General features: G+C 42.3%; 2 protein-coding genes across 8 annotated transcripts in view; one reads left to right on the top strand and one right to left on the bottom strand.

The window, feature by feature from the left end:
* The first annotated feature begins 6,586 nt into the window (after positions 1–6,586).
* Positions 6,587–10,014, top strand: LOC122872838 (gap junction delta-2 protein-like). Its single transcript, XM_044188843.1, has one exon. It carries the CDS (start codon positions 7,164–7,166, stop codon positions 8,364–8,366), a length of 1,203 nt encoding a protein of 400 aa, XP_044044778.1. The 5' UTR covers positions 6,587–7,163; the 3' UTR covers positions 8,367–10,014.
* A 918-nt stretch (positions 10,015–10,932) lies between these two features.
* sh3gl3a (SH3-domain GRB2-like 3a) overlaps positions 10,933–16,192 on the bottom strand; it is an 87,070-nt gene continuing 81,810 nt past the window's right edge. For all 7 annotated transcript variants that reach the window (XM_044188872.1, XM_044188880.1, XM_044188863.1 and 4 more), the window contains one exon: positions 10,933–16,094. In XM_044188872.1, the coding sequence (XP_044044807.1) occupies positions 15,892–16,094 (203 nt within the window). In that variant the 3' untranslated portion in view covers positions 10,933–15,891. The remainder of the gene's footprint in view (positions 16,095–16,192) is intronic.

Below are 16,192 nucleotides of genomic sequence, written 5' to 3'. Positions count from 1 at the left end.
TTTTGTTCTTTCTGCTTCTATTTATTAATTTACTGATGCTACTGATTGAACTTCCTAATGATGTCCTAGCAAGTTTCCTTTGAAAGAACCGTGGAAATTGACAGTAATTATAGGTGAATTAGAGACAGTGTTTAATTGGTACACTTCCAACTGATGCATTCTAATTAATCGTAAAGCTAACATGTGAGTCTTTTTAATCAATGTACAACAGGTCAGCTAAACATGCAAAAATGTAACATTTGTTCACAGGCAAGAAAAGGATTCAACATACATATGACGAATAATAAATGAAGAACGAATGAATAATTTAATCTGAGCAGTTCTTTCAAAGACATTTCTCTGGAAATCAACTTGTCATAAACTCAACACAACTAACTAAACTCTAACTAATAATAGTCTGTCTTTGTTCTCCTTGTAAGGCACTTTGAGCCACATTCTTTGTAAGGGTGCCATATTTATTGTAATTATTATTATTAAGGTTGTTGTTGTTGGTGGTGGTGTGTTCTTGTTGTCGTATAACATAATACAATTCAAACAGCCAGCATGCATAAAAAGCAGAAATAACAGAAAATGTATGTGATTTATAAGATGTATAATCTTTACTGATATTAACATGGCAGTACATTTCCCTTGTCCCTGTGGAGTTCGGAGCAGATTTGGAGCCAAGCCTGTGTTCTAAAGGAAAACCCATCCATTCATATTTATAGTCCGTTCTCGGTTTCTTCCTCTATCTACACATATGTTCAGATAAAAGTCCTGCTGAAAAATAACTCCTAAGCATAGAGAAGAAAGAGAAGCACTTTATCGTTATCTTTCCCCTCTAATCCTTTCTGTTATTCATTCCCTGTCTGCTCCTGACAAAGCCCAGAGGGAATACACATCATTGGGAATTCCTTCATGAACAGACTGAGAAGGTGAATAATTCCTTTGTCAGCAGTGGGACAGCAGCACGCTGAGCCCCAGACGTGCTGGTTAAATATATCAGAATCAGAATCAGAAATACTTTATTGATCCCCGGATTGAAACTCTTTACGCTCGCCTTTACGTCAGTGCACACAGGAGAAAGTACTGGCAAAAATATAATACAATACACTATAAAACAGGTCAGAAAATAAATTAAGTACCAGGTGGGTATAAGTATAAGATAAAATAAGTGTGAGGTACCAAGTGGGTTTACTGGTTGATGATGATAATACAGTATAATAATACAATGTAATAATATAAGTAATAAGTAGTGGTGCAAGTACTGTCGAGCTAAGAGATTGAGATTATTAAGATATTGCACAGCAGTAATGGAGGTATATAATATCAATATCCATAAATAGGAAAAACTAACATAGGAAAACAAAATATTGCACAGGAGTAATACACAGAATATTGCACAATTATGACAAGTATTGCAGAGATGTAATAATCAATGTCCAGTTTAATGACTTAGGGTCATATAGACTAACACTTAGAGGGTGAAGTTAAAGAGTTTGATGGCCACAGGCAGGAATGACTTCCTGTGGCGCTCTGTGGTGCTTTTTGGTGGGATGAGTCTTCTGCTGAAGGTGCTCCTTTGCTCGACCAGCACGTCATGGAGTGGGTGGGAGACACTGTCCAAGATGGCGTGTAGTTTGGCCAGCATCCTCCTCCCTGACACCACCGCCAGAGAGTCCAGCTCCACCCCCACAATGTCACTGGCCTTACGGATCAGTTTGTTGAGTCTGTTGGCGTCCGCTACCTTCAACCTGCTGCCCCAGCATGCAACAGCATACAGGATAGCACTGGCCACCACAGACTCATAAATATTCTTCAGCATTGTCCGGCAGATGTTGAAGGACCTCAGCCTCCTCAGAAAATAGAGGCGGCTCTGGCCATTCCTGTAAACAGCTTGCATGTTCTTGGTCCAGTCCAGTTTATTATTTATTATTTATTATTTATTATTTAAGTGTACTCCCAGGTACTTGTACTCCTCCACAATGTCCACACTGACCCCCTGGATGGAAACCGGGGTCACTGGTGCCTTTGCCCTCCGTAGATCCACAACCAGCTCCTTAGACTTTGTCGCATTGAGCTGCAGATGGTTCTACTCACACCATGAGACAAAGTTCCCCACCACAGCCCTGTACTCAGACTCCTCACCACCGCTAATACATCCCACCACAGCAGGGTCATCAGAAAACTTCTGAAGGTGGCAGGACTCTGTGTGTGTAGATGGTGAAGAGGAAGGAAGAGAGGACAGTCCCCTGAGGGGCCCCAGTGTTGCTGACCACGCTGTCCGACACACAGTGCTGCAGGCGCACGTGCTGTGGTCTGCCAGTCAGGTAGTCCACAATCCAGGACACAAGGGGGGCATCCACCTGCATTGCTGCCAGCTTCTCACCCAGCAGGGCTGGCCGGATGGTGTTGAAAGCATTGGAGAATTCAAAAAACATTATCCTCACTGTGCTTGCCGGCTTGTCCAGGTGGGTGTGGATGTGGTTAAGCAGGAAGATGATGGCGTCCTCAACTCCCAGTCGGGGCTGGTAGGCGAACTGAAGGTGGTCCAGGAGGGGTCTGACCATGGGCCGCAGCTGTTCCAGCACTAGTCTCTCCAGGGTCTTCATTATGTGGGAGGTCAGTGCCACCGGTCTGTAGTCCTTGGAGCCACTGGGACGCGGCGTCTTCGGCACAGGAACAAGGCAAGATGTCTTCCACAGAACAGGGACCCTTTGAAGACACAGGCTCAGGTTGAAGACATGTTGAAGGACTCCGCTTAGCTGGGGGGCACATGCTTTTAGCACCCCGGGGCTAACGGTATCAGGGCCTGCAGCCTTGTTTGAGTGGAGTTTCATCAGCTGTCCTCTCACCTGGTCTTTAGTCAGGCAGACAGCAGAAGTTACAGGTGGGGGAGGGGGGAGTCATTAGTGTGAAGAGGGCTTTTAGCCTGATGGGTAGGGGGGAGCAGAGTACTCAGAGGAGCTTGAGGGCCGACAGCAGCTGGGTTAGAGGGGGGATGAGCAGGAGCCGGTGTGTCGAATCTGTTAAAGAACAGCCAAGTTCATTGGCCCTGTCCAAGCTGTCTTCAACTCCTCTGCTGCCAGTCGGTCTGAAGCCAGTGATGGTCTTCATGCCGCTCCAGACCTCTCTCATGTTGTTCTGCTGGAGTTTCTGCTCCAGCTTCCTCCTGTACTTTTCCTTGGCCTCCCTGATTTTCACCTTCAGGTCGGCCTGGATTGCCCTCACCTCCTCCCTATTACCATCAGTAAAGGCCCTCCTCTTGGCATTCAGTATGTCCTTGATGTCTTTTGTTACCCAGGGTTTGTTATTTGGATAACAATGGACCATCTTAGTTGGGACATTGCAGTCCACACAGAAGTTAATGTAGCCAGTAATGCACTCAGTGAGCCCATCAATGTCCTCTCCATGAGGCTCACAGAGTGCATCCCAGTTTGTCACCTCAAAAAATTCCTGCAGTGTCTCATAGGCGTCCTCTGGCCATCTCCTCACTGTCCTTGTGGTCGCGGGCTGCCTTTTAACCAGAGGCACATAGCAGGGTTTAAGGTAAACCAGGTTGTGGTCTGACCTACCCAGAGGGGGGAGGGGGGAAGAGCTGTATGCGTCCTTAACGTTAGAATACAGCAGGTCCAGTGTCCTCTCCTCTCTAGTAGGACAACTCACATACTGGTGAAATTAGTCAGTGTTGTTGAAACACTGACTAAGTCACCCGAGATTAATATGAGTGCACTCGGGTGTTGAGTCTGGAGATGTGCTATGGCAGTGTGAATGGCGTTGCACGCCGATGCTGGGTTAGCAGAGGGGGGGATGTAAACAGCCACAACAATGGCATGTGAAAATCCACGTGGCAGATAATATGGCCGGAGTCCCACAGCTAACAGTTCAATGTCCGGGCTACAGATACTCTGCTTGATGGTAACGTGACCAGGGTTACACCATCTGTTGTTAACCAGAAGAGCAAGCCCACCGCCTTTCCGCTTACCGCTCCCGGTGTGATCCCTGTCGGCCCGAACAGTCTGAAAGCCATCGATGGAAATGTTATGGTCCGGGATATCCTGGTGTAGCCAAGTCTCAGAGAAGTACATCAAACTACACTCACGGAACTCCGTCTGACGCCGCTAGCTCATCCATTTTATTCGCCAGCGACCTCACGTTGCCCATGATGAGAGAAGGCGGACACGGCTTTAATCTCTCTTTTGTCTGCACCCCTCTCTTTTCCCTCGCCGCTTCGTTCCACCTCTGCATCCTCGGTGTGTCCTCCCTCAGATCTCAGTGGGGACATCGGTTGTCCTGGGCGCCATGCTGCTCAGCTTCAGCACGATCAGCTGATCTGCAGTGGTGCCCTGACCAAGTAGCAGAAGAAGAAGTTCCACGACAAAAAAAAGCACCAAAACACTTTCTACCCTCATTTTCGTAAAGAGCGTAGTTTAAACTATATTTACACACAAGTTACTCAAGTTTGGAAGAAATAGGAAAGTTAAAAGTTGGAAAAAGTAAGACAACGAGACGGAGCTACAGCAACGGGCAGCATGCGGGCTGGCGCATGCGCACTCATATATACACAGGGCCCCATAACGCCGCTCTGGAGAAAAGCCACTTGCCACCTGCTCTCTGAAGTGGCCGGCGCTGGGTGCAGGCTCAGTCTGGATCAATAGTAGACAAAAGCACTGTAGGAGGCTATCTGGACATTGACTCACACATGTACTTTATGCTTTACCTGTACGCCATCATCATCATGATAAAGATACTGCAACACCTGCTCTTAAGAGGTACACGTATCATTCTTAATAGGAGGAAAAATAAGATGTAAAGGTTCAGTATGCTTCAAATAAAGCAGTTTGTACAATGTGTCATCCAACCACATCTAAAGTCAAAAGTTTATAGCTGTTCACACTGAAAGGTGAAAAGCCTACCATCATAGCTTCTTCTGGCTTCATCCCACTGCCTCCCTTATCTCTTTCCAACAACTCAAAGGCGTAGATTTGGGTATGGACAGTAGCAACATGACGTTGGTTTGATCCTGGCTTCCTCCAGCTCACATGTAAAAGTGTCCTTGGGAAAAACACTGAACCCCAAATTTCTCCTGAGGGCTGTACCTTTGGTGTGTGAGTGTGTGTGACATGGTGGATGTATGCCATGTTGTGAATAAGTTGCTTTCTCTGAACTGATGAGCAGTTGGCACCTGCCATCATTGTGTGAATGGGGTGAATGTGATTTGTAGCTGAAGCACTTTGAGTAGTCGAAAATGACTAAAAAGGCGCTAAATAAGTGCAGTCCATTTACCATTTACTTTTACCAGTGTCAAGGTGCTACTGAATTTAATATTGTTTAATTGTAATTTTTTATTTCAACAATCTTGTTTCATGCGGAGCTGCCATGTTTGTGTGTTTCCTGTAAATAGTGGGCTATTTTGCTATAGAGTGAAAGAGCGAGATGGGGGATACATGATCTGATGGTATGGCAACCTCAGATTGTACTATGCATTGTGAATGCATACTATGTGAGGTGCTTTAGGTGGACGGAAGACTAGCTATACATGTACAGTCCATCTACCATTTACCATTCTCTGTAGCCCAGGCAGCTGATGCCCAGGCAGTATTGTCTTTGGGATGAATGAACACCAGTTGGTATTTAAATGATTCAAACATCAAAGAATTTAAAATAAAAATAAAATTCTTTGCTGAATATAACCTATAATATATAATATTATTGTAGGTGAAAATAAGGCAAAAGATGGAGGTCATCAGGTTCTTTTTAAGAACCAAAATGTCAACAGCTTCGCAAATAAAAATTATCAATAATCAAAGGTTAGCAAGCAATGGTCCTCTCTGACATAAGTAACTTGTGTAGCTATCCCTCGCCCTCTCCTTTTTCACAAGTAGAAGAGTCTTTAAACCATTGGCCTCTATTCATATGCATAATTTGCCAAAACATGCCTAACTGATTAGTTTGTTTGTGAATGCCATGCATCATTTTATCAGGAAAATCCTGGTAACAGCAGCTTGACCAAAAAATAACAACAGGCTGAAAATAATAATTTGGCTGAATGTAAGTTCATGAGTTGATTGAAAAATAAATACGTAAGTAAGTGGACATTTTTGGAATGGTTTAAAGAAAGCTTATTGCTTAAGGAAATCCGACAAGCACTTTATTCGAAGCATACTGACACCTTAAGAATATGAAGTATAACATGTGAGTTAAATAACATTTTTATCTAATGTTACACCAAATATTTCTGTTCATGCCATAAATAGAAAGTGGGCAGCTCTGAGACAGAGACTCAGACGGGGTTTGCCAGGACTGTTTGAAATAAGGACAGGGGTTACTGAGTGTTTAATCTGGGAGACACGACGATTTGATGCTAGCAGACCATTCAAGGGTCTTTTTTTAAAACACAGATAAGAGGCTATTGGCAAGTGGCTGGAGGGGAGCAGTCAAAACAAGCCCTGGAACAGAGAACCTCACCAGATACCAGACTGAATTCTGAAAAGCCATATTTTCACCAGTCCAAACCTAATCTCTTAATTATTTTGCTCAGTCATGTATCCTGAAACAAACTTCTTGATGTCTTTTTGTACATAACAGCAGCTAGCGTGTGTTGTCCAGAATCAGCGAACAGTGAGCATGCGCTCCACTAAAGGAAGAGCCCATTAGCTTTCAGAGGACTAATCTGTGAAGAATGCTCTATCAGTCGGCACTATCAGCAGGTCCTCCAGTAGAGGAAGGGTGGTGTCTCTTGGTTTTAAAATGGATTCTAATGACAAGAGAGAAGTGAGTGCGCCAAGTGACTCATGTCAAGTGGACATCCTTATCTATGAAAGATGGGGTGGCTCTCTCTTGCAATGGCTTCACTGCTCTCAAGGCAGCCAGACAGGGCTGGCGAACAATCAGGCAGAGAGGACATCTACTGCAGGCTTCAGCCAGGGAGGGTAGGTGCTCTGATTTTAAAAGAACCTTCTGACTAAGAAATGAGAAGTAAGAGTTTCTAGAATTGAGAAAAAAACAGAAGGTAGTGTAGACAAGTTGGGATAGTGTAGCCCACATCAGGTCTTCTGCAGGGTGGTTTAAGTCAGTTATGTCAGCAAGTCCAATAGAGTAGGAATTCAGGAGAAGTCCACAGCAGACTGTTCTATTCCAGGCAGCTCGTCCCTCCTCAAGGCAGCTGGCAGCCACAGGCCACCATGACGGAGTGGACCCTGCTCAAACGTCTCCTGGATGCTGTTCACCAGCACTCCACCATGATCGGTCGCCTGTGGCTCACCGTCATGGTTATCTTCCGGCTGCTCATTGTCGCCGTGGCGACTGAGGATGTGTATACCGATGAGCAGGAGATGTTCGTGTGCAACACACTGCAGCCGGGATGTTCCACCGTCTGCTACGACGTGTTTGCGCCCATATCGCAACCTCGCTTCTGGGTCTTCCACATCATCAGTGTCTCCACGCCATCCCTCTGCTTCATCATCTACACGTGGCACAACCTGTCCAAGCTGCCTCACAACACCACCCAGAGGCAGGGGCAAGGACCTGGGGATATCCCAGAGCAGGCAGGCACAGATGTAGGGCGAGGCAGTGGACGGGAGGTGTATGATCGGAGCTGCGACTCAGACAGCTGCTCCATCCGCTCCCATAAGCATCTAGGTCACAGCTTGGTAGATGTGCTGGAGGGCATCACCGCCCAGAGCCTCCAGAAGGGAGACCCCAACAACATGGTGTCCTTGAGTCACGCCCAAACTTGCACCTTCAGGGAAGGGAGTGCAGAGGGTCACATGGTGTCTGGAGGGGTTTTGTCTAAATGTTATGTCTTACATGTGTGTTTACGGGCTGTTCTAGAGGTGGGGTTTGTCCTGGCTCAGTGGAAGCTGTTTGGCTTCCAGGTTCCTGTCCATTTCCTTTGTACCTCGGCCCCCTGCAGCCAGCCAGTGGAATGCTACGTCTCCAGGCCCACGGAGAAGACCATCTTCCTGCTCTTCATGTTTTGTGTTGGTGTTTTTTGTATCCTGCTTAACCTTCTGGAGCTCAACCACCTGGGCTGGAAGAAGATCCGGCAGGCTGTGAGGCTGAGGGAGAGGGCAACCTGGGGAGGTTGTCCAGGTATGGGGAGGGGATATAAAACCTTCCCTCCAGACAGCCCCTCTCTCACATCCCTTTTAGGCTTCAGGGAGGTGACCAGCACCACTTTCCTGCCCACTTTGGACCTGGTGGTGGGTCACCAGCCTGACACATGTGCTGTGAACTGTGGCAGAATGAGGGAGCTGGAGGAGGTCAGAGAGACTAGACCCGAGCAACCAGAGAGACAGGACTCCCATAAAGGAGAGAGGCAGCCTCTGAAGAGTAAGAGGGAGATCAGAGGGTCCAAGCAGAGGAGTGCTGAGGTCTGGATATAATGTCGCTGCCTTTATTTGTCTAGACGCATGGATTTTGGAATTCAAAGGATCCCCAGCAAAATTAGTAGTTTAAAGGATTGGTTAACTCAAATTAACAGTAACATAGCTTTCAAAAAATAGGCTCCATTAATCAGGATAATCCACACACACTTTCATCAGTTTTATAGGGGCTATTTCTTCAGCACAAAGTAGTTCCAATAGAAAAACTGTTAATGTACTGTGTATTATCCAAAACCAGGACGTTGTTTCTGGGAAACATACGCTAGTGATGAATTTTTTAAAATAACCTTTTAATGTGCACCCCAAATTAATTTTACCTCCAATTTACTGGTGTGGAGGCAGAAATCTCAGCGACAGATGTCTCAAAACCTGGACACATAAAACCAAAAGTAATTGCATGGCTAGACACAACATGAGGTAATGGAGAAAATACATTTAGTTGCCAGATTTTTGAGGTCCATCTAGCTAAAATCAATGCAGTCTAATCCAACTGCCCTGCAATTAATCCTACCTTCGTGAGGGTTATAATCTTCATTTTTTGTTCAAACTGTTAAAAAGAAGTGTGTTGATTCAACTTTATGGTCATTATGGAGGCTGGACTTTGCAGTGCTTTTGGATTATATGGCATTATACTAAGACAAGTTTCTAATATTTTGTCCACAACATTTCTATGAGTAAGGGTGGACTACGGCCTACTGGTTAAGATACATACCATATAATCGCAAAGTCCCTGGTTTGATTCTGACGGGGGATGTTTGTTGAATGTCATACCTCTCTCCCTCCTGCATTTCCTGTCTGTATCTCTACTGAAGCAAGAAATTCCATAAAAACTTCTCAGTATATTGCAATATACACCAATAAGTTGAATCAACACCTCTCTAAAACAGTTTAAAAAAAAAACCTGGAACTGGAACATGAAGGTAGAATTTATTGCAGGACTGTACCAGATTATATGTTAGTTTCAGTTAGGTCTACTTAATAAATGGTAACTGGGTGTATGTTTTTTGTAATTTGGGTGAACTGACCCTTTATTTCAGCATATACTAGCAGACTTGAAATCATCCCAGTTCGCTCTGTCTATCTACCACTCTGATTGGATTCATTCTGTCAACAAATGTCTCTCCTATCCATTAACAACAAACCCTTCACCTACAGCACTTCTTGGACAAAATCTTTACTGGATGGACTTAAAGCAGCACTATCTTGAAAAATCACAACTGAATGGAGATACTTAAATGTTCTTGCCAATAAATACTGGTTTGTATGCTGATGCTGGGTAAGTCTTAAAGCCTGAAGACATCAAAATGTGTGATTTAAAATAGTGCTTACCATGCTATGTAAGTTTTGGACTTTATAATGGAATAAAAATCTATGTGGATGTACTATGTGTTCACAATGCACGGGGTCTATAGATGACTAGGTAGTAAATAGTGTATAAATATTCCCTTTAGAGACTGATCGCTGATAAGAGGGTTGATTCCCAACCTTTTTTGTTTATGATATCTTAATACAAAACAATGTCTACATATTACCCGTCATCACAGGTTGCATGCATTGTGAGCAATTGAGTCATTTTAGACTGTTTAATTTGAGTAGCTTTCAGAGGCATAAAGAGGTATACTTATACAGTATTAAATTACACAGCAAGAAAAAGTACAATAAATAAGTTCTATGTAGCAGAATTTTGTTTATTGGTTAGTTACACCTGCAATAATGTCGAGATCCATTATATTAATTGTACGATCCCTTGTGAGGGTCCCAACTCCCATATTGGGAAACACAAATTTAAAGTACATTATATGGCCATGATATGCATATGTGATACTGTTGTTGAACATGTCATTCCTAAACCATGGGTATTAATGTGCTCATACAACAGCCTCCACTCTTCTGGTTTCAGTCTTTCCACCAGATGTTAGAACCTGGCATTAGTGAGGTCCAACACTGAAGTCGGTGTTACAGTTCATCTCAAAGGTGTTGGATGGGGTTGAGGTCAGGGCTCTGTGCAGGCCAGTCAAGTTCTTCCACACCAAACTGGGAAAAGCATTTCTTCATGGAGCTGGCTTTGTGCATGGGAAGCATTGTTATGTTGAAACACAAAAGGACCTTCCCTAAACTGTTGACACAAAGTTAGAAGCACACTGTTGTCTAAAATATAACTGTGTAACATTAAAATTTCCCTTTATTGAAACTACAAGGGGTGGGCTGAGAGGAAAACCTGACGCAACATGAATAAAATGAAACTCCCAAACCATAGCTCCCAAAAACACAACTAAGCCCTTTAAGATGTTTATTGACATCTTGTAACTTCAGGGTGGGTGAACAGCAAAACAATAAACCAAAGGAAACTAAAGTTAAGCAACCTAAACTTACCTATTCAAAATAATAAAAGAAACCAAAGGACAACCAAGGACCATTTACACAACCACTGGGTTGTAACAGGGGACTACAACACAAAACCAGCCACATAATAAAAGTACACAAAAGTAGGTTGACAGGGGTGTCCACATAATTTTGGCCTTATAGTGTAATTCACAGATGCACACAAACAAAGCACACATATGAATGGTGGCTCAGTATTTGCTTGTCATTTATTTACGCAATATATTTATCAATATATTAAGTTACAACATCTATAAAACACCTTTTGCATAAATTACGCTACTGAAAAAATAAAACACAGAACTGCACAGCCAGTTTCCTTAGCCTAGAAGTTGGTTCTAAAAGAGTCAGTCATTCATACTGTGGGTCTAAGTGCAAAAAATAATAATAATAGTTTAAAATAGGCTAATCTTGCATTAAATCTTCCCCTGCTGTTTTCTGGAGACTGAATGCTTCTAATGGACATCCCTTTCTGTGACAGTGTTGCAGATAGCACCCTGTGCTTAGAGCTTCCCCTTATCCAAAATCCAAAATAACAATCTTTAGGGGGGGAAAAAAAGTCATGCAACATCTTGAACATCTAAGCAATTGCAAGCTAAGTAAATATCCAATATCTTCTTTATTTTCTCTCTATTGTATATAAAGTAGAGTTGGTCTACATACGATAAAAGATTCAACAAAATAATGTAGATTAAGAATATAGTCCATCGAGTACATATTGGGACAAACACCCAGTTCACACTATTTGAAACTCTTTGTGGATAAAACAAAACTAAGGAAATGTACACACTTCAGGAGGGAAAAAAGTGTTTTATGGAACACATTGAGTTGGGGTGGAATTACCTGTACTCTGATAGCTCACGTGGTAAATTCAGTATAATGTACATTTCCACAGCACGAATTCCAGTAGTACAACATCAGTCGTGTCATACTGACCACTGTGCTGAAAACACTTTCTCTATTTAACAGAAATGCTGTTTTCATTCACCAATTAATTTCAATCACTTCTGCTTTGCTATTTTGTTGAGCAGTGATAAGTTACTATCAATGAAACTCAACACTTCCCTTCCAAATGTTTCAAAATAAAAGCCTACCAGGAACAGCAGATGTTATAAAAAACAACCACGGGGCCCCTGGTTGTTTCTTTTCTGTATTCCCATTTCAAATGTGTCTTTAAATAATATCCTCAATGTTACTGGATAATGTAACAATCCTAGGTTTATGCAATGACCACCAGTTCAGGACGGGTCTAAATACTACAATACCCATGAGGCTCGACTACTGTTGCTATTGAAAGGTGTAGCGAATTCAAAATGCTTCGTTGTTTCAGTTGTGAAAACGCTATAGTTGCTGAATTGCTCATAAATTGACCCAGAATCCAAAAGTAAATTGATTTAAGCAGCACATTGTAAAATCAGTTTTCTCAAAAGCGTAACCTGTAGCTCTCAATCACTCTGTGATTGGATGTTTCTTGCCAAAATGGGATTTGTAGTTCACCTTACGTTTTTAGGTACACTGGCGTGTACCTTTCACTTTTTATCAAAAAACATATTTTCTAACCCATCTAGCCAACTAGATAAATTTCTTGCCCATCCAAGCTGACATTTGGAATTGTTCCAAATGTCAGCTAGCTCACATTGTTTATGGAGAAAATGAATTGACTTTTTTATAGCCCAACATCAACTCTTTTCCCTTTGAGCAACAGGAAAGCTTTTCTGCAAAGTAGAAGCAATTGGAATAAATTAGTGAAATAAAGTATAGTATTTCTGTTAAAAAAGAGAAACTGAGAGCAGCAGAGTGGTGAGTATGACATGACTCTGTTGATGTACAGATGGAATTAGTGCCGTGGAAATGTAGATTATCCTGAATTCATCTGGTGGTATTTAACTGAATATGCTACATCAATTGTCAGGAGAGAAGACTGCTGATTATGAGGCTCCCAAGGTGTTTTACCAACTCATGCCGTGATGGGACTTCCTAAATGAACAGGTTTATCAGCACGGCCACACAGTTACTTTTACTTATCCTACACCTTATCACTAGCTAAGAGAGCAGTAATGAGATTCACAAGGTTATAGGATCATCTACGTGGAAACGTCTGATTTAAGATGTGATACAACCATTTTTCCAATCGACATTACAATAATTGAGAAAGTGGATTCATTATAGTACAGTACAAATAACATATATGGTTATATAAATCTAAGTATCTACTATTTTGACTTTGCATATATATCTGATATGGTAGTGATTCTAAACCTGTTGTGAATAACACAAAGTGCAATGGTGAAGAAAAGAAAAAACAAAACATTAACAAACAAAAAGGTGCATGTCCATAAACTTATGTGGTAGGTTGTTTCTAAAGCTTCAGTGCAATACAGACGACATTTCAAAAAGCACTTTCATATGGTTTCAGTGTGAAAAGGCATTCATCCCTATCTGACACAGAGTGGGTGGTACAATCCTTACATTATGTCACAATAAGTCCGAGTATGTAAACAAAGACAGAGAGGAACATTCAGAGAGATGGAGTTCACTTCAGTTCCTCACAAGGTGTAACAATATGTGTTCTGGGCAACACTTAAGAGCACAGCAGGCAAACAGGCAAAGTCAGTTTGGGGACAAGAATAGAAAGGTAGAGTACAACACAAGACAGGCTGACCTGAACACAGGTAGAGTCTAACAGAATAGTAATATACATCACATACTGTCTACCATGATCCCACTGGAATGGGAGGCTTTCAAACACTGGTGACACTCTGTGTTAGGTGTGATCACTGTTCAAGAGCTGTGGCTTGAAATGTTCACAAAATAAAAGCATGTCTAAAATAAATAGCAATGGAAGGTTTGTGTGGGCAGGAACTGTGCCCAAATGAAACATTTGATCATCATGATCAAATGTTTCATTTCACATTTTTAACGTTAATTCTGTTTTTTAACAACTTGGGTGTTATTTTTATAGCCATCATTTCTATCAGTTCTGATAAGATTTACTCATCAGAGTAATCTGAGAACATAGCAACATTGCTGCAACAGGGTAAGAACACGAGCAGGCAGACGATCAGATTGTAAACAAGCTGACAGTTTGTCTAGATTATCTAAACAACATTTTTGGGGGTAAAACCGAAAGTGAGCACCCCTGAAATGTTGCGAATAATCCTTAATTGCACAGCAAAACTTTCACTTTCATTTTCTCTTCCAAATAAGTTTGTCTAACCTGGGGATTTGTTTAAAGCAGCATGAATCACTTTTTATTTGGCCACTTGGGGCAGAACTCCACAACAAGCTGAACATCACACATGTATTGTGACATATTATGGCCTTATAAAGTGTTAGCAAACAGTTGCCTATTTACACATCCAGCAGAAACTGAGCAATGTACTAGCATTTATTTGGAGCCATGTTTCTGGCCACCTGATATTCACTCTCCTTTTAGCTCTATTTTGGTCTCCACCAACTCCTGCAAAAAAATATCTGGCTCTTCAGCTGCTAAATGTTCCACTGTGTTCACCAGCTAGTCTCTAACTTTGTCTGTCTGCTGTTTGGTGCTGAGCAGGTAGTGTACAGGTAGTTATCAGAGCTTTACCACTGAAAATAGCTGTCTGCTGCTGCTGGAAACAAGTTGATGAGAGCAGAGGGACTGAAACAAAACAGTGAACTCAACGCCTTCTAGAGCTGAGCGGAACTGCAGATAGTAATTGGTGATAATTCTCTGCTTGTTCATCACAACAAGCGACACCTATCACAAGTAGTCATCTGACTCATTGTTGATATGAAAACATTGGTTAGTGCAGCTTTACAACCTGTCTAATTGTCTGACTGCTAGTGTTTCTTGACCTGTGACTTCTTGTCCTATGACACCATGTTCCCAATCTCAGCAATTAACTTGATGAACACATTATTTTATTACTGATAGAAATGATGACAAAAACAAGAACAAGGCTGTAATAAACTGGAATTACCTTTGAACTTTGGCAAGACTTCACTTGAAGGCCTTGCAAGGCATCATAAACAATAAGAAAAATAAGGCTTGTGTTTGGATAAAATCACAGAATATAAAATGCTTTTCAAATATGAAACACAAAATCAGTGGAAGACACGACTGTGGCGGCCATATTGAAGGTCTTCAAGGGCAACAGTGGCTGAGATAATGTGGGAGTTTTTCTTAAACATACAGGCTGGCCAACAACTCACCAAGTCACTCACCTTCATCTCCTTTTTAAAAGGGTCAGTTCACCCAAATTAAAACAATTCCTATTTTCTTGGCCAGCTCTTGAATTTTTTAATTTCTTTTAATTGTCTTTGTTCAATCCTGCAAGCACAACAATGAAATTCCATACACCCCCACTGTAGTATTGGGGTGGAGCCATAAACCTCTGAGACAAATATCTCAAAACTTGGGCAAATAAAACCAAAAGTATCTGCATGGCTAGATACTATGGCTAATTCTACTTCTTAGCTAGCTAGTATATGGTCAGCATGATGTGAGAGGTCCATAACAATTCAAGTCATCGCTATGAGGGGATTTGTGATGCAAGCACAAAGCCTCTATCATTTTTTTGGAGTGACTATATGACAACCTAATGGGATTGAAAATATCCTGAAATGTATATAATGTTCCTAATGTGACTATGATTCAAATAAAAGCATATAATTTGTTTGTAGTAAAAATTGCAGTCATGGTGTCCAATTTTGCACCTCAAGCAAAGTTAAGGAGCCTCAGTTTGTAGTGAGGGGGCAGCTCAACGTCATAAACTTTGATCAGCATTAACAGGGAGCAGGATCATCTGAAGGACTGACAGTATGGATTACAGAGTTTGATGGCTGCTAGACATTTTCACCTCAGTCAGACCCAAAGGACACAAAAGGTCCAACCAGGCAGAGTGTCCCACTTAATGGCTTGGGTTTCAGTTGGCTTCAGGTTCATAAATATCAACAGAGAAAACAATGTTATCAGCCATATTTGATCTTAAGTCAGCTTGGGATAAAACTACTACCTCTCTGGCTTGTTTTTAAAATCAGAAGACAGACATTTTTCAGCTTCAGGCTGTTTTTGGCCCTGTGCTTTTTCAGGCCCGAGTCGAGCTGAGGACAGAGGCTGAGTGTGGTGAGGCAGGAGGGAGTCTTTAGAAGGTGTCGGTCTTCACTGAGGCAGGGGGACAATGACCTCCACGTAGTTGATGGGGAAAAAGCCAGACTCGCGGTTGATCATGCCTTCATACCAGTTCTCGTCTATCTGGTTGGTGAGGATGATGATGTCACCCTCCTTGAAGCCCAGCTCGCCCTCGTTCTCTGGCTCAAAGTCATAGAGGGAGCGACAGCATGGCTGGTCCATCACCTCCGACTCTGCACCACACGAAGAGATTATAATATTAGTGAATTATTATTTCACTCCTGCACATTTATGATGAGAAATGGCTTCTTTCCTACCTTGTATGTTATTT

The sequence above is a fragment of the Siniperca chuatsi genome, linkage group LG1 (assembly GCF_020085105.1).
Source record: "Siniperca chuatsi isolate FFG_IHB_CAS linkage group LG1, ASM2008510v1, whole genome shotgun sequence".
Taxonomy (NCBI): Eukaryota; Metazoa; Chordata; class Actinopteri; order Centrarchiformes; family Sinipercidae; genus Siniperca; species Siniperca chuatsi.
Note: the sequence above shows the minus strand (reverse complement) of the source record. Positions and strands in the feature narration are given on the sequence as shown.

What these genes read in the sequence shown, in the direction of transcription:
- LOC122872838 (XM_044188843.1), top strand. Translation starts at nt 7,164, where the DNA reads ATGACGGAGTGGACCCTGCTCAAACGTCTCCTGGATGCTGTTCACCAG.